This window comes from Grus americana, chromosome 29 (genome assembly GCF_028858705.1).
Source record: "Grus americana isolate bGruAme1 chromosome 29, bGruAme1.mat, whole genome shotgun sequence".
In the NCBI taxonomy this organism is placed as follows: domain Eukaryota; kingdom Metazoa; phylum Chordata; class Aves; order Gruiformes; family Gruidae; genus Grus; species Grus americana.
Genome location: NC_072880.1, coordinates 785255 through 805238, shown reverse-complemented (window position 1 = coordinate 805238; position 19984 = coordinate 785255). Strand labels below are relative to the sequence as shown.

Genomic DNA, 19984 nt, shown 5'->3' with positions numbered 1-19984 from the left:
GTGCACGAGCGCAGGGTGCGCACCCGCGTGTCCATCTGTCGAGCTGGTCTGTGTGTCCGTGCGTGGCTGCGCGTGGGGGTGAGGCCAGCCGGCGCCGGCCGAGGTAAGCCGTAGCCATGGCGACGGGAGCAGGATGCGGTGGCCCCGCAGGGATGCTGGTCCCGCCAGGCCTACGCGGCCGCCCGGGCGCGGGTGCTGCCACAGGTCGGTACCACCGCACCGGGACCGGATCGGGGCTGGGAACGGGCTGGGGAAGCTTCTTCGGGGGTGCGAGGCAGAGCCGGGGCTGGGGGCAGTCGCCATAGTGGGGATGGGCTTTGGGGGACCCCCCCCCCAGGCAGCTCCGATGCTGCCAGGCAGTGACAAAGGGGCCGAGGTCCCAACCCCGGGGAGAGCTTCCCTGCATTCCCCACCTCGCCTCCTTGCCTTCGCACCCCTCCCGTATCCCCCTTCCTTCCTTCCTCCCGCATCTGCTTTGCATTCCTCCACATCTCCTCTACCCCCCAATTCCCTCCTGTCTCTTCCCTGCGCTGCCCCACATCTGTCCCCACCCTTTGCATCCTGCCCTTTACGTTCCCCACCTCCTGCATCCCTCCCCTGTCTCTCCCTGCACCCCCCCGGGTTCCTCACTGCATCCCCCCCCTCCTCCTTTGCTTTCCATCCCCCACCCCTTCCTGCTCCAGGTCTTTGGGGGGGAACAAAGGAGCCTCCCCCAGTCTGAGCCGGGCTGCCCCAGCCCCTGACTTCTCTCCGGGTGTTGGCAGCGTCCCTGCAGTCCCCATGGCACAGGGATGCTCCTGGGGGGGGGGGGGACGGAGACGGGTCAAGCGGCAGAAAAGGAACACGCCTTTCCCTGCTGCGGGGGGACCCCGGATCCCAGCCGCTGAGGAAACTGAGGCACGGGGAAAGTCTCGGGTGATCAGCGCCGACGTGGCCACCAGCTTCACGTCTGCCCTGCGCCATTGTGTCCCACCTTGCTGAGCACCCGGGCTGGGTCTGGCTCTGTCCCGCGGCAGGTCGAACCGCTCTTTGCAAGGAGGGTTTGTGTTTGTCGGCAGCATAATATTCCCCGGCTTGGAGGAAATCTGGAGAGTGGGTGGGACGGGGAACCAAGTGCCACGGAGCCACGGCCGTGGTGAACCCAAAAGCACCAGGGAAAACTAAACCACGCCGATATTGAGAGGCCCTTGGTGACGTTCGCTTTCACGTGCCAAGTCCTATGCAGGGAGGCTGTAATGCCCCCTGCCCCCCCCCCCCCAGCATGTCCCCAGACCACTCTGGCCAGGACACCCAGAAAGGAGGGGGGACAGGTCCGTGCAGAACTTCAGGTCCCCGTGCCACTGGGGCGGCGTTGAGGCTGCTCTCGCTTCACACCCTGCCTCAGAGCTGGCGCGTGCCAGGGGAACCCTCTGGGGGGGCTTTCCCCAGCCCCGTCACGCTCCCCCTGAGCCTTCAGCCTCACCGAGGAGCCTCCGCTCCCTTTCCCATCCCTCCTCCCCCTCCACCGGCCCCGGTGGCTCCGGCCCAGGGCAGAACAATGCGGCTGGTCTAAGCCTCCGTGCGGCCCCGTTTCTCAGCCAACCCTTCGCCAAGTGGGAAATCCGGGGCAGAGTAACCCAGTTTCTGCGCTCACAAGGAGCCTTCTGTCCCGGCCGAGCAAGGTGGTGGGGACAGCACTGCCCCCCCCCGCCCCGGGGCTTGGTGTCCCGGCAGGCGGACGGTGGCACCGGGGGAGGCAGGTAAGGAGGCCCCGGCAGGGCAGGATGCTCCTCAGCCTTGGCAGGGGCAGGATGTTGGGTTCCCTCAGATGTGGCCAGGGCTTTGGCTTCAGTGGGCGTCTTACCCACAGCTGGCCCAGAGCAGCCTGGGGTGCAGCACGGAGCCTGGCTGCCAGGACAGCCGCGGGCTGGTGGGGGGACGATGCTCAGCCCCTGGAGGCTGTTTATGGGGGCAATGCTCAGCCCCAGGGTGCTGGTTGGGGGGTGATGCTCAGCCCCAGGGTGCTGGTTGTGGGGTGATGCTCAGCCCTGGAGGGCTGGTTGGGGGGTGATGCTCAGCCCCGGGGGGCTGGTTGTGGGGACGATGCTCAGCCCCAGGGCGCTGGTTGTGGGGACGATGCTCAGCCCTGGGGGGCTGGTTGGGGGGGTGATGCTCAGCCCCGGCGCTGTTTATGGGGGCGATGCTCAGCCCCGCTGTCGTTCCTCACAGTCAGCAGGAGACATGACGTTGCTTTGCTCTCACCCCAAAGATTTCCCCAAAGTCAGGAAGGGAACCCAGGCATCCGGGCACCCCAAAGATTTCCCCCCACGTCACCCCCCCCCCAGGAACCCCCGTTGGAGGAGCAGAGCACCCCGGCTCCCATCCCGGCTCCCTCCGCCAGGCTTCGCCGCCCTCCCCGTAGGGACACAACGCAGGCGAGGCAGGAGCAGGCGCCCGCTGCCCCGACCTGCTGAGGCTCGTCCTCTTCCAGCAGGACTTTCTGGTTCCCGCAGTCCCCGGCGGGGCCACGCTGGGCTGGGCCGCGGCAAACCCTGCCACGAGCCGGGCTGGGAGCCTGGCAGCGCGGTCGGACCTCGGCCGGGCGCTGAGCATGGGCCCGCGGGGGTCTTCTTTCCGCAGCCCCCTGGGACCAGGCGCCTGCTGGGTGCCGATGCTCCAGGGGCGGAGGTGAGCCAGCTCTGTCCTCGCCTGCCGGAGAGGTAACGCTGCTCGCTGGGGACACGGTGGCCGCCTGCAAGGGGTCCTGGGGACCACACGGCTCTCAAGATTTTTCTCTTTCCCCGTTGCTTCCGGCAAGAGCTGCAAAAAAAGCTGCAAGATGGGGGGGCTGTCTTGTCCTCCCCCTAATTTTGTGGCCTCTCCGGCCACTGATGGAGCCACATGGAGGAATCCCTGATGGGGACAGGCGTCGCGGGGCTCTGCGGGGGCAAAGGCAGGAGCATCCGGGACAGCCCTGTGGCAGGGGGGTCCCCGTGCAGGGAACCCAGCGGAGCACGGGGGTGTCTCTGCCTGCGCTGGGGTGGCAGTGGGAAGCCCCCATCTATAGATACGGGCCTCACAGCCGGGGCCCCACGGCCCGCCCGCGCTGAGTGCTGGCTTCCCCCCTCTTGTTTCCGCTTGGTGACACGCAGCCCTGGCAGCGCTTGCTCTAACCTGTACCCTTCCTGCAGGGATGGTGCCGGGACCCTCGAGGGGTGCATCCCTGCCACCCCCCGCCATGCCGGCAGCTGCCCTCTGCCTGCTCTGCGGTGTGGTGATACCGGCCGCCGTGCTCTGTGCCGAGCCCCTGCCCCGCGTCGCCTTCCCCAGCGGTGAGTATGGCACCAGGAGAGCGAAAGGGCCGGGGAGGGGATGGGGACAAGCTGGACCGGGGTGCGGGGGGGGAGCGCAGCATCGCCTTGGGACAGCGTCTGTCCCTGGGGCTGAGCACCCAGCATCAGGGACCCAAGGGCTGCTCTCCATCGCAGTTTCCCCGTCTCAGTACCCCGGGGCGGTGGGATGGCGGCTACGGGGCTGGGGAGGGGTGCTGGTGGCAGCAGGGCCATGCGGAGAGCTGCAGGGCCGCTGCAGGGGCAGAGGTAACGAGGCTGGGTGGCACCCAAACACCTTTGGGAGTGGGAGCTGGGTGCACCCCCAGGGTGCCAGCTCTAGCAGAGTGATTTTGGCACCCACCTGGCACCCAGGAATCTGCTCAGGGCCACCCTGGATGGAGGAAAAAGCTGCCTTCTCGGTGGCACGGGGTACCGTGTCCCGTACGCGCGTCCGGCCAAATGGCAGGTGGCAAAGAAAGGGGTTTGGCGGTGCCATGGGACAGCGGTGTCTGGGTGGGCAGGACAGGTCTGTGCCCCCAGGGCAGGACTGCGTCCTCCCAAGGACCGTGCCCACGCTGCCACTTCCCCTTTTCCGTGCAGCCATTCTGAGAATTGCAAAACCTCCCTTTTCTTTTCCCCTGTTTGGGTGGCTGGCAGGGACAAAGGAGAACCCTGCGGCACCTGGCTGTGCTTGAGGGCACTGGGGGGGGGGGGTGTAACCCCCCCCAGACTGGCACCTTGGGGCAGTGCACCCCCCAAACAGAGCATCGCCCCTTGGCTGCGGCCCCAAAGCATCACGGGCACAGCTTGCAGCCTGACACGGAAAAAAGCACTCTGCTTCGGAGAGGACAGCAAAGCAGCGTCAGACAGGGAGGGGTGCACGGGCTTTGCAGTTTTGGGGATGTCCAGCTCTTGCAGCAGGACCCAGAGGGGACGGCGGGGGGCGGGGGGAGGTGGATATCTGATGGGGGAAGTGCGGACGGCGATGGGGGAAGCAACGCACCCCGCTTCTTACGTGAGAGGTGACACAAGCTGCAACGGTGGCTGCCGCTGCATCCGCCTGGGGTTGATGGCGGTGGTGGCGCTGGGACGTGTGTGTGTGGTGGGGGGTGCCTGTGTCCCTTGGCCCCCATCACCCCCCTTTGCTCCTGCCAGGGGACCCCCGACGGACCCTGACCCATTTCAGCCAGGCCAACGTCTCCCACTACGACATCTTCCTCCTGCACGAGAGCGAGGAGGAACTATACGTGGGGGCGCGCGACCGGGTGCTGGCCCTCACCGTCGGCACCCCGGGCAGCATCCGTGCCAAAGCCTCGGTGAGCAGCAGCCGTTTTTGGGGAGGCTGGGGGGGGATACCCCCTGCCGTGCCTCAGTTTCCCCACTTGGGCTGGGCGGTCGTGGCCTGACTCAGCAGCTGTGGACTGTCTTCCCTTCTCTCCGCAGATAACGTGGGGACCCACGGCCGAGAAAACCTTCGAGTGTGCTTTTAAGAAGAAGAGCCAGGAGGTGAGACAGCACTGTGGGTGGTTTGGGGAGCGGGGCGGGGGGGGGTCCCCGCAGAGCTGCAGGGGTGCTCAGCCCCACCTCCGCTTTTTCCCCTCCGCAGACCGAGTGCTTCAATTTCATTCGGGTTCTTGCGGCCCTGAACAAGACTCACCTCTACGTCTGCGGGACCTACGCCTTCAGCCCCGCGTGCACCTATATCGTGAGTGCCCTCCCTGCCGAGGACGGGGACGGAGGGGGCTCTCCAGACGTGTTGGGGCATTGCCATGAGGAATCGCAACGTACTGGCCCAGAAATCCCAGCGGGATGGGGGATTTGAGCTCACGGCATCACGGGAAGTGCCCCGGGATGTGGGGTGCTGGGTGCCCCCCACCACCCAGGTGCACCTTTGCGTTTTGTGCACTGAGAGAGCCCATGGCTTTTCTAACCACGGCTGGCGATGGCTTTTCACCTATCAGGTGTGACGCAGGTGGTAAACCCCTGATTTTGGGTCCTGATTCCCTCAGGTGACCCCAGACAGCCTGCCGTGCCTCAGTTTCCCCACTTTGCTGAGCATGTGGTGAGCGCCGCAGCTTCCCCGTAGGCCAGAGGGAGTCCGCGGCCATTTCTTACATATTTTGGGTTTGGTTTAAGTCCGTCGGCTGATTTTTCTCCCTTTTCCTACAGCACCTGGAGAACTTCACACTGATGTCCAGCGGCAGAGGGCAACCTTTCCTGGATGGGAAGGGCCAGTGCCCCTTCGACCCCCAGCACACCTACACGGCCCTGCTGGTGGGTGAGTACGGAGCCTCCGTGGGTGGGCACCCATCCCTGGGGTGGAGTAGAGGGTGTCAGCGTGGGGGGGGGCCCTGCCGTGGCTCACCCCCACCCCCTCCCCGAGCAGATGGCGAGCTCTACGCTGGCACCATGAACAATTTCCAGGGCAACGAGCCCATCATCTCCCGCTCGCTGGGCAGCCGGACCCTGCTCAAGACAGACACCTTCCTCCGCTGGCTTTCGGGTGAGCATGGGGACGGTCCTTGGCACGGAGACCCTCTGGCTCCCCTCACCCTACTCGTGCCAGGGGGTGCCTGCGGCAGCCCCCCCCTTTGTTCCAGCTCCTCACCCACCCGCCCTGGCTGTGCCCCACAGCCGACACGGCCTTCGTGGCCTCCTTCAGCGTCCCCGAAGATGACAAGGTCTACTTCTTCTTTGAGGAGACGGCCGATGAGTTTGATTTCTTCGAGCGGCTCCTGGTGCCGCGAGTCGCCCGCGTCTGCAAGGTGGGTGCAGGGACGATGACGGAGGACGATGACGGGGAATGACAGGGGTACCCAGCTGCTGTCACCCCGGGGCTAAGCATCCTCCTGGCTCCGGCAGAGCGACGTCGGGGGGGACAAGGTGCTGCAGAAGAAGTGGACGACGTTCCTGAAGGCCCAGCTGGTGTGCTCGCAACCCGGCCGATTCCCCTTCAACGTCATCCACCACGCCTTTGCCCTGCCCCACCGTGACAGGGGTGCTGACATCTACGCCGTCTTCACCTCGCAGTGGTGAGTGCCGGCACCCGTGGGTGCTGCAGGTCCGCTGGAGATCCGCGTCGTCCCCATGCCCACCTTGGTATTCCTGCAGGCAGGCGGGCAGGACAGGCAGCGCAGCCGTCTGTGTCTACAGACTGGAGGCTCTGGAGGAAGTCTTCAAGGGCAAGTACAAGGAGCTGAACAAGGAGAGCTCCCGCTGGACGGTCTACGGCGGTCCTGACATGAATCCCCGGCCCGGCAGCGTGAGTGCTGCCCACCCGGGGGACAAAACCATCCCAGGGGACAAGACCATCCCGGGGGACGATGCCGGTCCCCACAGGGAGGGGTTTGTCTGTCCCAGTTTGCCCCGTGTGCTCACACCGGGGTGAGGTGGTGGTGGTGCAAGCGGGATGGGAAAGGAGGGGGTCCCTTTGCGCCCAACTGATGCTGGCACAGGGTGGCCTGGTGGCACATCCCTCCTCGTGCCTCAGTTTCCCCGTGCCAGCACTGACTCCTCTCTCCCTGCAGTGCTACATGGGTCCCTCCTCTGACAAAGCCCTCACCTTCATGAAGGACCACTTCCTAATGGATGGGAAGGTGTCGCCCACCCAGGGGCGGCCGCTGCTGGTGAAGACGAACGTCACGTACACGCGCATCGCAGTGCACGAGACTCGCGGCGTCTCGGGGACCACCTACCGCGTCATGTTCCTGGCCACGGGTGGGTTTACGTAGGGGTACACGCGGAGTGCCCAGTCACCCCTTCCTACCCTTCCCTCGGCCCCCCCCAAACCACCAGCGACGTCCCCTGTGCCCCCGCAGCGGAGGGTTTCCTGCACAAAGCGGTGGAGCTGCCCGGGGGTCCCCACATCGTGGAGAGCGTCCAGCTCTTCAGCACACCGGAGCCCGTGAAGAACCTCCTGCTCTCGCGGGGGAAGGTAGGGTACGGGCACGACCCAGCGGCCCACCCCAATGCGGCGTGGAGGTTGGGAGGGTACGGGGAAGGCTCAGCGTGCGTTTCTCCCTCCCCAGGGCATCCTCTACGTGGGCTACTCCAGTGGCATCCTCCAAGTCCCGGTGGCCAACTGCAGCGTGCACCGGAGCTGCGCCGAGTGCGTGCTGGCGCGGGACCCGTACTGCGCCTGGCACAGCCTCGAGGGCTCCTGCCAGCGCGTCCACGCCGCCGCGGACATGTGAGCCGGGGAGGCAGCGGGGTGAGGACGGGAAGGGGGGGATGCAGAGGGGACCGGGATGTTGATGCCGCTCTCCCGGCTGCAGGAGTGCGTGGCTGCAGGACGTTGAGGCGGGGAGTCCGGCCACCATGTGCCACCGCGGAAGGAGCGTGGCCGGGCCCCGGGCCCGGGAAGCACAGGAGGATCCCGCTGCAGAGAGTTGAGTATGGGGGTGCGGTGGGACGGGGGCCGGAGGGTGGGCTGGGGCACATGGCAGGGGACACTGCATCACCCCGCTCTCCCCTTCCGCACCCCGCAGGGCTCAGCCCCCCGCTCAACGCCGTGGTCCGCCTGCCGTGCCCCCGCCATTCCGCCCTGGCCACCTACAGCTGGCAGCAGCCCCGCGCCTGGGGGGACCGGGGGGACACGGCGCTGCTCCCCGACCACACGCTGGTGGTCATCATGCAACGGGGGACCGCTGGCACCTACAAGTGCCAGGCCACCGAGAACGGCTACACCTGGACCGTGGCTCATTACCAGCTACGGGACCCCGCCGGGGCGGCCCCCCAAACAGACGGGTTGGCTGAGGAGGGCTTGGCCTGGGGGTCTCAAGTCCCCGGCACCCCCCGGTCTTATTGGCCCCAGTTTGTCACCGTCACTGTGCTGCTGGCCGTGACGCTGGCCGCCGCCGCCTGCCTGGCCCTCCTCGCCTACCACGACCAGCTCAAAGCCAGGAGCAAAGTGCGGGGGTGCAGCGCACCCCACAGCCCCCCATCCCAGCGTCGGGAGAAGGTACCCCTCAACGGGGGGACTGGAGAGCCCCCGGCGCCCGGGGTCCCCACCAAGGAGGAGGAAGAGGAGGAGGAGGAGGAGGAGGAAAGTTCCCCACGCCACCTCGATGCTGATAACAACAGGCTCCGCGTCCCGGCGGGGGACAAAGCGTGACGTCACCACCGGGTCGTGGGGGGGGGGACCGTGGGGAAGCAGCGGGGGGATGTGAATGTGAAGCTTTTATTTTTTTTTTTAATTTTTTTTTTTTAATTTAATACACGCGTTTTAACATAAGGTAACATTTTGGGGGGGCAGCAAGGGGCAGCGGGGTGGGACGGGCCCCTGGGAGCAGCGGGGCAGGCAGCAAGGGGGGGGCGAGGGAAGGCCATGGGGACGGGGGAAGGCCGTGGGCCGTGGCCGTGGGCCATGGCCGTGGGGCAAAGACACGGGGCCGAGGGCAGGACGTGGCCGTGGGGCAGGACGAGGGGTGGGGACGGGCAGAGGGAAAAACCCCCCTGGGATCCAAAAAAAAAAAAAAAAAAACCCCTCCAAAACGGGGCGAGCCGAGCGCACGGGCGCCCACCCTGCGTGGCCGGACTCGTCGCCCCGCTCCCACCGCCCCGCGTGCCGGGGGGGGACACGCAGCGGCGTCCTGAGCCCAGACAGCCGTGGTGGTGGAGAACCCCCCCACTTCTCACCAGCTGCCCCCCCCCGGGTCGGTCCCTGCTGCTTTGCTGATGGCGTTAAGCCTCGGGGGTCTTTTAAGACAAACCAGCTGTAAATTTTTCCTGCTCTTTGTACATTTGATTATTTTTGTCTTTTTTTTTTTTTTTTAATTAAAAAAGGAAAAGCCGCTGCGTTGTGCTGCTGGGTCCAGTGCCAGGCCCCCCCCCCCCCCGGCATAGGGCCTTCAGGTGCGTGTGTGCACATCTGTGCGGCGTGGGAGTGTGCAAGGTGCGCACGTGCGTGCAGTGTGTTTGTGGAACGCGCGCGCATGTGCAAGGCGAGGGTGTGCAAGGTGTGCATAGGTGCGATATGTGCATGTGCAGTGTGTGTGTGCGCACAGGGAGTGTGCAAGGTGTGCACAGGTGCAATATGTGCGTGCATGTGCAGTGTGTGTGCGCGCACAGGGAGCGTGCAAGGTGTGCACAGGTGCAATATGTGCGTGCATGTGCAGTGTGTGTGTGCACGAGAGCGTGCATTCATGTGCAACGCGGGGGTGTGCAAGGGTGCAATGTCCGCGCAGCGCGTGCGGAATGTGTGTGCGTGTGCAATGCGGGGGGCGTGCAAGGTGCGCGTGTGCGCCGAGGGGCGAGGAGCGGGGGGGGGGAGCACCCCCACCCCCCAAAAAAGGGGAGACTGCCTCTTACACCCGCCTATCCCTCCCTTTCGGTGCACTTGTGCTTTCCCCCCACCTCGCAGTGCCCTCTGCCCCTCCAGCTCCCGCCGCGCCAATTCTGCCCGGGAAACGCAGGGGTCGCGGCCGGTCGTTAAGGGCCGCTGGCCCTTTAAGAGCTGTAATTCGGCGCTGTCCCTTTAAGGCGTAAGGCGAGGCCTCCTGCTGTGCGCATGCGCGCTCGGTTCCCCGCGCGTCTTCCCGGGGCACAGCCGTCCTCTTTACTACGGGCGGAAATACATGAGGTCTCTTCCGGAGTGGCGTCAGTCCTTCCCCAAGATGGCGCCGGTGCTCGGGCGCTGATTGCTCGGGAGACGTGCGAGGCCCCGACGCGCTGCCGCCGCCGCCGCCGCTGCTCACTTCCGGCCGGCGGTCGCCGAGCGGGGAGCGGCCATGGGGTGGCGGGAGCGGCCGGCGGCGGGGCCGGGCCTGGGGCGGGGCGGGGGCCTCCCGGCCGCCGGCCTGAGGTAAGTGGGCGGCGGAGACAGGGCCTGGGGCGCGGGGAAGGAGGCCGTGGGGCGGGAATGGGGGCTCGGTTGTGGGGCGGGAGGAGGAGGAGGCGGCCTGGCCTGGGCGAGCGGCGGCAGGCCGGGACGGTGGCGGAGGGAGGCAGGTGCTGGGAGGGGTGGGGAAGGTGCGGCTGGGGGTGATGGGGAGCAGCCGGGGCTGGCGGGGGGGTGATTCGGGGCGTGCAGGGGAAGCGGGGTGAGGGGGAGAGGCTGGCGGGGAGGGGGGGCGGTTTGGTGCAAGACCCGCTTGGCTGAGGAGGCGGGTGCGGCGCCGTTGAGGGGCCCGGGGGCAGACGGGGAGGGGGGTGGCGGTCCCCTGTGCCTCCGGGGCTGCGGGGAGCAAAGCTGCGTGGCGGGGGGGAGAGGGGGTCATTCCTGCAACGTGAAACCGGGAGGCTGGGAAAGGTTTCTGGTCTGCATGACAGCTAATGCGCTCAGTGACCTTGAGTGGGTCCTGTGCCAAACTTCGCACATGGTCGCTGCCTTTAGAGCACATCGGATTTTTTTTTTTTTTTTTCTTTGTCTGGCCAAACATAAGCGCTGATGGCTTTGCCTGTGAGGTAGGAGGGTGGCTTGATGCGTGCGGCCTCCTGCGCACGGGAGGGGGGGGAAGGCGGCACAAGGCTGTGGGTGCGTTGGGAAGCGCTGGCCTTAGAGTGCCTCTGCCTCATCCTTTACAGAGAGACAGCTGCTTGCGGAGGAACTGCAGATCTTCAGTGAGGCCGGTTTTATATCCGGTTCCATCCCAGAGTAAATTTAAGGAGTGCAATGGTAAAGACTTTGAAAACAGAGCTCCCTACTTAGACCGAGTTTGGCGTAGCGTGGCACAGATAAAAGGCTTCAAATTTGAGAGGCTTGTAGTGGAATTGTTTGATCTTTGTGCTTTCTCACTTGAGAGGATCTCCACAGGCAACCGTGTATAGCGGTGGGGGCTTGGAAAGGCGGCCTCGCTGCCTGCTTCTGGATGGTTCCCAGGCCGTCGTGCTAAGGCGTTAGTATGCTGAGCAGGAGCCATCCTTCACCGGAGGTACACAAAGGCCTTGTCTTTGTTTGCCAAAGGATCATATTTAGATACAGCTGCAGCAAAAACAGTTTGGAGAACAGCTTGATGGGGCTGCATTAAAAAGGAGATAAATGGAGAGGGGTTTCATACCGAGTTGCGGTCTGAAACTGTATCCTGTAGGTCATACCACAAACTAATGAGAGAGCGGGAGCAGGTACAGTCTGTTTGGTAATCCTCTGCTGTAATTTCTAGGCAGAAATTCAAGAAACGCTTTTCCATTCATGGTGAGAAGTCACCATCTGCATAGATCTATTGAAGGGTAGTTTTGGCGCAGAAACTGTTCAAGTGTTGAAGTACTGAATGGCTCCGTGACCTGGGAGGGAAGCTGGTGTACTTGTATTTTGTTTTGGAGGGCAAGTCAGTTCTTTTGAGATTTATCAATTACTGTTATATCGATCTCCCCAAATTTTCTTGAAAGAGTTACTGAAACTGGATGCGATAGGATCACTGCTCTGAGCGAGGTCCTAGATTTAATTTCTGGAAGAATAAATGCTCTGAGCAAAACTCTTGTCTCGGCAGAGCAAGAATTGTGGCCGTGGTGGTGAAACGGAAGCATCCCTGGTGATGCCCAGACGCCTTCCCTCTTCACCTCCCCGCAGGAGGAACTTTGATTGCTTGTGGACCCTGCGATTGAAGTGACATTGTCTTTCTAATTTAAATCCTGAATGAAAGTAGTTATTAGTAAGAGTCCAAAGAAAGTACAGTTATTTCCTCATGGAGATTATGGCTAAAATGCTAAAAACAAAGCACTATAGTACATAAAACGAAATAATAATTTTTTTTAAATTATTATTTATTTGTTTTCCGTATTGCGGCAATGAGGTTTTTTTTTTTTAGCAGGTACACCTTACCTTTCACGTGGGGAGCTCTGTTACATATGAATCAGTTTTTGGGTGGCAGAGGAATTTGGAGTATGGACTAAACTCTCAGGTTTCACTGGGAAATTGCATTGGCTAGACTCTATTTTCTTTTTTTTTTTAATAAAATATTAAGCTAGTGGGACTCCTAACAAGAACAAAATAATGTTTTCGTAGGTGCTGTGTGCAGATGATTCCTGTGTAGGAAGCTTTATGCTGTCTAATTATGCCTGTATTAGTGAACCAGTAATATTGTAATTATAATTAAAGCAATATAACTTTTGTTTAGACAAGCCGTGGTATTTGTTATGTGTTATCTGTCAAGCCAATTGACTGTAACAATGATGTGTAGTTTTCTTTGTACTAGGTAAAATAGGGTTTCCCCCACTCTCCCTATTGGACTCGGAAGCCCTTGGGTGTTTTTAACTTCAGCGTCCATCAGCAGGAGCCGTGGCAGTCTGAACACTGTTTGCTGATGTTAAGCAAATATTTTGTTGGCAGATAAGCAATGAAATAATAATAGCACCTCCCTTCCCCCCTCCCCCCAGCAATAATTTCATAATCATAATTTCTTCTCCGTGCCAGAGGTAAATAATTGCCCGTTGTGTTTTTATGGCATTTCTAACCAAATGGCTCTTGACTGTTTGAGCTCTCTTCGTGCTTGTGCCTGTGCACAGACTTCAAATACCCGCTTGCCAGAGCCTGGAATATAGGCTGTCGTGCAGCTGCAGTCAAGCCCTTTCTAATAATTTTGCAGTCTGTTATTTCTGAAGACCCATAGGCTTTTTTTTTTTTTTTTGATATGGAGAGAAAGTCCTTGTGCTCAGTGAAATAATCAGTTGGGTTGATTCTTTGAGATGCTCTTCTCTTTTTTTTTTTTTTTTTTTTTTCCCCCTTGTATATGCCTGGCCCTGCAAGGAGGTTAGCTTATTCCAGGCTTGGTTAATCGTGTACCAAATTAGAGCAAATTACGGCCAAAAGGGAGACGGGCGGAACTGCCGAGCGTCTTGTCCCGGGGAAGCACTTGGTGGTGGCTGCCTGCGGGATGAGACGCAGCGATAGTGCATCGGGGCGGGAGCCAGGCTCAGGAAGGGGCTGCTGGAACCAGGACCTCCCCTCCTTGTCCCTCAGTTCCCGGTATGCTGCTGAATGCTGCCAAAATTGGAAGGATGGCAGGTTCGTGAGTGTTACTGTACCAGAAGCAATGATGCAGTATTGGAAGTGAGGATGAACTTTGCTCGCCTTAGCTGAAAAGCACAGCTGGGCACTGCCAAACTCAGAGATCCCTGGGCTGTGATTTTTTTTTTTTTTAACCCTTTCTTTTTACGCTCTTGGTCATCAACACGGAGATCCTATGTGGCTGTTTGCATTTGCCTTTTTCTCCCGTTGTTGCTCCTCTTCCTCCTTCCCTGGCTTGCATCACCCTCCAGCTTTAGGAAGGTCAAAATGGAAATGCCTAGAAAAACGTGTCTAATTTGTGCAGGGAATCTGGGAACACAAATGAAGACTTGTCACTTCTTTTTTTGTACAGAGCCTGGAAATGAAATGTGACGTCCTGATGTCTAGGAGCATTGCAAACCCGGAATGACAGGAGAAGCTGCTTTGGCTGACAATCCATACTCCTGCGTGTTCGTTAAAAGGTAGTGCTTGCAGTTGGAACACTGCTCTTCCTCCGTGGATCTCAAACTGTTTTGCAAAGTCTGGCAAGCTTTGCTTTGCGGCAGAGCGGTCTGGACTGTAGTGGGAACTGCCACGCGTGCAGGCTGCTGTTAGAGTTTAACAGATAGCTACGGTGACATCAGAAGGTGCCGCCGTCAATCACGTGATACGGCCCTGCTTCCTGAGGTCACAGTCCCGCCGCTCTGCCAGCAAAACGGTTGGTTTATGCAAAGGCTCTCTGGGTACTTCAGGAAGATCAGCAAAGTTAGGCGACGTAGGCTGCTTTAGCTAACTTAGGTGCTTCATCATCTGCTGAAAGTGTCTCTCGTTTCAGATGCCAGCACCTCCAATCTAGTCAGTCAAGACAGGAGGGCTGAGCCCAGATCTGCTCTGTACTTTTGAGGTAGATCTGGGGCATAGCACCTCTCCTACCCCACCCCAAGGAGTCATGGAAGACAAACGCAACATCCCCATCATTGAGTGGGAGCACCTGGACAAAAGGAAATTCTACGTGTTTGGGATTTGCATGACTATGATGATCCGGGTGAGTGTTTACCCTTTCACACTCATCCGGACACGGTTGCAGGTTCAGAAGGGCAAGAGTCTATACAACGGGACTTTTGACGCTTTTGTGAAAATCCTGCGGACAGAAGGGACAGCCGGGCTCTACCGTGGCTTTTTGGTCAACACTTTCACCCTGATCTCTGGACAGTGCTACGTGACAACATATGAGCTCACTCGAAAATATGTATCACGGTACAACAACAACAATGCCGTGAAGTCTCTGGTGGCTGGTGGCTCAGCCTCCCTGGTGGCCCAGAGCATCACGGTGCCCATCGATGTCATCTCCCAGCATCTCATGATGCAGAGGAGAGGGGAAAGCATGGGCAGGTTTAAGGTGCAGAACCAAGATGGCAAGCGGATGTTGGTCTTTGGCCAAACGAAGGACATAATCATACAGATTTTCAAGGCCGATGGCTTAAGAGGCTTCTACAGGGGCTACGTGGCCTCGCTGCTCACCTATATTCCCAACAGTGCAGTCTGGTGGCCCTTCTACCACTTCTATGCTGGTAAGTGAAAGGAGAATTTGAATGTACCTTATCCCAGGAAACCCAGAAGCCCCGGATCGGCTCTGAAACTGCGGACCCGGTGTGATTTGCTTTTTCTCTTTGATTTGGGGTGGGAGCAGAACCTGTCTTGAAACATATAGCTGTATCCAGTTTAAACAAATTCTGCAGATGTTGGGTGGAAGTTTAACAGAGCGGTGTTGTTTAAAATGCAGAGTTGAAGAATAGGGCGTCTGAGTGCTAGAGGGCTTAAAACTAGATGGCTCTAGGCAAGAGGGACTTGATGCGTCTACTTTAACTTTCTCTTCCACTGATCCCAAATAATGCTTGCTTTCTGCATGGAAGTGAGGAAGGCTGGTTGTCTGGCATTGGGCAGAGTTTTGAAGCCACCGTGTAAGTATAATTCGTCTTTCAGTTCATGTGGACTCAGGAGACTCATATATGGCAAAAAGACTTCTAGAACCACAAATCTCATAGCAAAACCAAACAACAGGCAGAGACAAAGGCCAAACCTTCCATGGATTTGTGTCTTAAGGTCATGCTTCAGTTTCTGTAGCTTTAAAACTGGCACCAAGCCTTGTGATATAAAACCACACTTAACGGTGTGTTCTCTCTCCCTAGCTCAGCTCTGGTCATCCTCAGGGTGTTCCGAAACACTAAAGATATTGGCCAGCTAAGATTTATTCTGCCCCCCCCAACAGTCCTTTAGATTTCTGTCATGCAGCTTTGCATGTGTTTTTTTGACTAATATTTACCTAATAGCCATCTGCCTAAAAGTGATGATAATGAGAGGCTTAGATTTCACTGTCCTAGGCTTAAAGTATATCTTGGAAATCACCTGCTTTTAAAAAATACAGGTGTCTCGAATGTCTAGTTTGCTTTTTCAGAGTGGGCGCATTCTGGTAACAAAGGGGAGCGTTGGTTACGCATCAGCGCTGCATTTAAATGGCAACAGCAGTGTGGGATGTTGGTCCAGTCTGAACTTTTTGGGAGCTCTCCCTGCACTCTCCATGTCAAACAATTTTTAATACCAAAATCCACTGTATTAATTGTAAGACTTCCATGCCAAAAAGGTTCAAAACCGGACATTTAAGAACAAGCAAGTTGATATGGAGAGAATGGAGCTTGCCTCTTTCAGGTGTTTGCTCTCTTTCCTAGTCTTCTGCACTGGAAATCAAGATGATGCTAAATGTAAGCCCCAGCCGTTGATCCATCTCTACTGTGGCTGCCTTTTCTAGCCCTCTGTCCCTGGATAGTGTGCTGGTCTCAGCTGGCAGCAGCAGGGGTCATTGAACGTTCCTCGGGGCTCAAAGTACGCTGCTGGCAGCGATGCAGATCAGTGTTCTGGGGCGTGAACAGAGCAGCTTCCTTCCCCCTTGCCAGACAGACACAACCACCACGTCATACAAAGAAACTGGGACTTCTGGACTGTCTTCCGTACAGCTTTAACCAATAAAAGTGTGGGAGATTCAAATCCCATTTGCCAGGTAGTAGGAGCAGAATGAGGAAAGCCCCGGGATGAGCTTTTGTCCTTAGAGATCCCGCAGCAGGATCCCATGTGGATATCCGCTTGGTGGTAGCGACAGCTTACTGGATCCGTGCAAATCCCTGCAGACCACATCTGATAGCCTTTGTCTAAAGGTTTCCCCCTGCTTTTGGAGGGAGGGGGTGAATGTTTCCATGCTCTGTTTTGGGGACATACAAGCTTATTCTGCCCTGTTTGCCCAGCAGGTCTGAGAGCCTGTGTTTGAGCTGATCAGAGGCTGCATAATGGAGCACTGAAATGCTGGGGTGTTATGGGCTTGCTCCCTGTGCTTTGCTCACTTTCTGGTTGATGTAGAAAGCACCACTTAGACATGCTGTGGGAGGAGGTGACAGGTTGTAAATCAGGGGTTCTGCCCACTGCAAATCAGTCTAAATTAGCAGGTGGAATTAAGAATCAGATAAGCAGCTGCTCCTCTGAAACTTTTCTCTCTCTCGCTGGTTTCCAGAACAGCTCTCAAGCTTGACTCCTAAAGACTGTCCCCATCTCCTCCTGCAAGCTATATCAGGGCCACTTGCAGCTGCAACAGCTTCCACGCTCACCAACCCCATGGATGTCATCAGGGCTCGGGTTCAGGTAAGAGCTCGGCCTGCTTGGCACGTCTGTCTGCAACAACAGCATGACGCAGGGGTGGGGTTCAGTCTCAGCTGTTTTATCTCTGTGGCTTCAGGTAAACTGTTCCCTTCTCTCCCTGTTCATAGGTTGTTTGTCCTAGATACTGTACTGCTTAATTTGCACACTTGTTGCTTCCCCCCCCGACCCCCAGGGAGTTCTGGAGACTAGCTCAAGGTTATTGGACTGGCTGTTCTGTAGTCTCTAAAGTCTTCAGTTGGAGCAGAAGCCTAGAGCAGCTCTGCATGAAGTCCAGCAGCTCTGTGAATATTTGTTCTGGCTTTGCAGGTGGAAGGCAAGAGCTCCATCATCCTCACCTTCAAACAGCTCATGGCAGAGGAAGGTCCCTGGGGCCTGACTAAAGGCCTCTCTGCTCGTATCATCTCAGCCACTCCTTCCACCATCGTCATCGTGGTGGGGTACGAAACTCTGAAGAAGCTGAGCCTCCGCCCGGAGCTGGTGGATTCAAGACACTGGTAGAGACAGCTGGTGGAAGAGAAACCTTCTTTTGAACCCTCTCAATTTGGACCGTCACAGTTGAAAGCTCAGGAGGGGAGGCAGCTGCTGTCTCCTTTGTCTCTCACTGGTTTCACAGTACAAAGCAGAAGCAAGAGCAACTGCAATTCACCTCTTTCGATTTGATCGTAATACAATGCTCTGCTGCTGTTTCTGCTTAAAGCCATCAAAACGCGACCTTTGGCAGTGCTGTTTGCCTCTGATGGTTCATTCAAGAGCAGCCAGGTGTGTGAACACATCCTGGCAAGTTCTTAATTCCCTGTTGGTTTTTTGGTTTTGTTGTTTTTTTTTTTTAAATTAAAGACTTACTGGCTGAAGCAAAAAGCCAGTTTATTCTTTAAATTATTTTAATCTTTGCCAAACTTCTGAGGAGGGGAGTCTACCAGACTGCAGCAGAGCCCTCTGGTGGGTTGGGTGCTGACTGCACTTGTACTGTGGGAAGCTGGAAGAACAGCATAGACAAGTAAATGTCTCCAGTCACCCACGTTTATTTCTAGAAGATGTGAGACAAGAGTAACCTGGAACCACTTAAGACCTTATTTACTGCGTTTTGAGTAGATCTGTACATACCTTTTTTGTATGTTCTTGGAAAATGTTTCCTATCTCTCATCCTTCAAACAGCAAGCTGGCTGATAGGCAAGTTAAAAATTGAGTTGGCTGTTTGTAATTAGCTGATGGCAATTGTGACACCTAACCTATGTTTTTAATCTGTTGTTATTTAATTTTTTGTTATTTTAGGGAAGCTTATTCTGATTTCTGGGGGACCGAGTGGTTGTTCTGTGGCCTTGTTCAATGTGAGTGTCAATACTGCATGTTCAGGGTGGCTGCTGCCACTTCCCACCTTTAGTTAGTTTAAGCACGGAGTTTGGAAGTGTCAGATTGTTGTGCTGCCAGCAGCCGAGATGAGAACTGAATGCAAGTTGAGCTACAACTGGATGTGAGGTGGGGAAGAAAAAAAAAAAAAGCTTGTACTGGCTTTTGATCCAGTTCTAACCTGATTGGCATGTTCATATTGAATAAGAAGTAATGGTTCACTAACACTTTGTAAGTTTAAATCCTGCTTATCCTGTTCGAGAAGGGCAAGGATGATTCTTTGCACACTTTTGCTGGATCAAAATCTTAAGCTATGGTCTGTGTTTTTTACCAGATGAAAATGTGCAGTCAAGTGATGAAGCAAGAGACTGCTCTTTGGGGAGGAGGAATGAAGGGATGGTTTGACTTCACTCTGCTGGTCTCATTATTTGAGATTTGCTTCTCATGATGCCAGCCCTGCACATGGTGCTCATCCCAGTTAGTTTTATGTCTGAGAGGTGAGATACACACCTCCAAATAACAGATGTATCGCCACCTCTCTTCATCTTGCTGCCGTAACAAGGAGTTCTTGGTTGTAGTGTTGATCCTGCTGAACTGTGGCTGCTGCCAGGCTCTTAGCTGTCTTCTCACCTGGGACTTGCTAAGCGTGGCTCTTGCCTTCATCCCAACTACTGCAGTTCAGCCTGCGGAGAGACTGGATGTGCCACAGTTTCTGCTGGAGGTGGAACGAGTACAGGCAGATGCTGCTGAAATTGGAGAGAGACTTCTATGTTTAAGGGCAGAACCTGGTTATAAGATACAGTACTCTTTAATGGGGTTGCAGATGAGTCATCAAAGGCCTGTTAATCCCACCTTTGTATTCTGCAGCATTAAATAAGGTGACGTACGCCTGAGCCACTGACAGAGCTGTTCAAGCAGCGTGTTCCGCAAACCGCTCTTCTGTCACGTTTTTGTTGTTTAAAAGACGCCATTAATTGGCGCTTTCTGTAATAGCAGATTCTGCTCTGAAAAGTGGAACAGCAGCGTCACAAGATTGCCAGGAAGTATCCCCAGGTATGGTAGCCCCGTTCTCACACAAAGGGGCTTACACAAAGTAATACCAATTACTTACACAAAGTAATACTGATATTAAAAGAAATAATAATAATCGGCCTCTGCTGATTACCAGCAGGGTAAGTTGCGGTGTGTGTCATGGAAGCGGTGGATGGCACAAATGTGGGAAAAGGTTCTCAAAAGCTTAATATTCTCTTAACCAGCACAATTCTTGACAACTAACAAACTTCAGAGACCTTCAGCGTGATGGCACGGACAAGCGTTAGTCTCGGCGAGCCACTTCCTGAGGGAATCTGCCGGTTTCTGTCACTTCACAAAGATGTTTTCTTGGTTTTAACGCTTTGCCTGCTGAGTAACGCTAGGAGGGACCTGACCAGTGCAGACTGCCTGAAAAAACAATGACAGTGACTGTGCACAAAGCTGAAAAAGCCAGAAAAGAACAGGCTAAAGCACATGTAGTACCTGAAACAGGATTAGTTGCGAGCCCAGATCCTCCTTTACAAACTGTGGTTACTTCTGGTTCCCTCTTACAAACGGTATCGTGACAAGGGGAAACGAATGTACGAGAGCTGTTGCTTTTCCCTCTCGTTCTGTGCTCAACTTGGAATATTCTTCCCCTTTGAATTCTTCAGGCTCGAGCGTTTTA

At 57.0% G+C, this 19984-nt stretch overlaps 2 protein-coding genes across 10 annotated transcripts; both read left to right on the top strand.

The window, feature by feature from the left end:
- On the top strand, positions 1-8432 carry SEMA4A (semaphorin 4A). Of its 4 annotated transcripts, none has more exons than XM_054806615.1 (15): positions 1-204; positions 3171-3311; positions 4467-4627; positions 4755-4817; positions 4918-5016; positions 5481-5589; positions 5698-5814; positions 5946-6076; positions 6174-6343; positions 6423-6573; positions 6839-7028; positions 7130-7245; positions 7340-7500; positions 7586-7698; positions 7799-8426. In XM_054806615.1, exons 1-15 carry the CDS (start codon positions 117-119, stop codon positions 8422-8424), a joined length of 2436 nt encoding a protein of 811 aa, XP_054662590.1. In that variant the 5' UTR covers positions 1-116; the 3' UTR covers positions 8425-8426. The 4 variants fall into 4 exon arrangements, with proteins under 4 accessions (XP_054662590.1, XP_054662592.1, XP_054662593.1 ...); XM_054806617.1 differs by having other exon boundaries at positions 27-204; positions 4498-4627; XM_054806618.1 differs by lacking the exon at positions 1-204 and adding an exon at positions 1707-1739 and having other exon boundaries at positions 7799-8432.
- A 1482-nt stretch (positions 8433-9914) lies between these two features.
- On the top strand, positions 9915-19962 carry SLC25A44 (solute carrier family 25 member 44). 6 transcript variants are annotated; one of them, XM_054806626.1, is made up of 7 exons: positions 9915-10113; positions 10836-10926; positions 12443-13251; positions 13607-13715; positions 14069-14804; positions 16793-16920; positions 17245-19962. In XM_054806626.1, exons 5-7 carry the CDS (start codon positions 14183-14185, stop codon positions 17434-17436), a joined length of 942 nt encoding a protein of 313 aa, XP_054662601.1. In that variant the 5' UTR covers positions 9915-10113; positions 10836-10926; positions 12443-13251; positions 13607-13715; positions 14069-14182; the 3' UTR covers positions 17437-19962. The 6 variants fall into 6 exon arrangements, with proteins under 6 accessions (XP_054662601.1, XP_054662599.1, XP_054662598.1 ...); XM_054806624.1 differs by lacking the exon at positions 12443-13251; XM_054806623.1 differs by having other exon boundaries at positions 10836-13251.
- Positions 19963-19984: the final 22 nt, after the last annotated feature.

What these genes read in the sequence shown, in the direction of transcription:
- SLC25A44 (XM_054806621.1), top strand. Translation starts at nt 14,183, where the DNA reads ATGGAAGACAAACGCAACATCCCCATCATTGAGTGGGAGCACCTGGAC. An exon ending in CTTCTACCACTTCTATGCTG is followed by an intron (nt 14,805 to 16,792) that starts GTAAGTGAAAGG and finishes GCTGGTTTCCAG; the next exon opens with AACAGCTCTCAAGCTTGACT. An exon ending in TCATCAGGGCTCGGGTTCAG is followed by an intron (nt 16,921 to 17,244) that starts GTAAGAGCTCGG and finishes CTGGCTTTGCAG; the next exon opens with GTGGAAGGCAAGAGCTCCAT.
- SEMA4A (XM_054806614.1), top strand. Translation starts at nt 2,881, where the DNA reads ATGGAGGAATCCCTGATGGGGACAGGCGTCGCGGGGCTCTGCGGGGGC. An exon ending in TTAAGAAGAAGAGCCAGGAG is followed by an intron (nt 4,818 to 4,917) that starts GTGAGACAGCAC and finishes TCCCCTCCGCAG; the next exon opens with ACCGAGTGCTTCAATTTCAT. An exon ending in GAGTCGCCCGCGTCTGCAAG is followed by an intron (nt 6,077 to 6,173) that starts GTGGGTGCAGGG and finishes TGGCTCCGGCAG; the next exon opens with AGCGACGTCGGGGGGGACAA.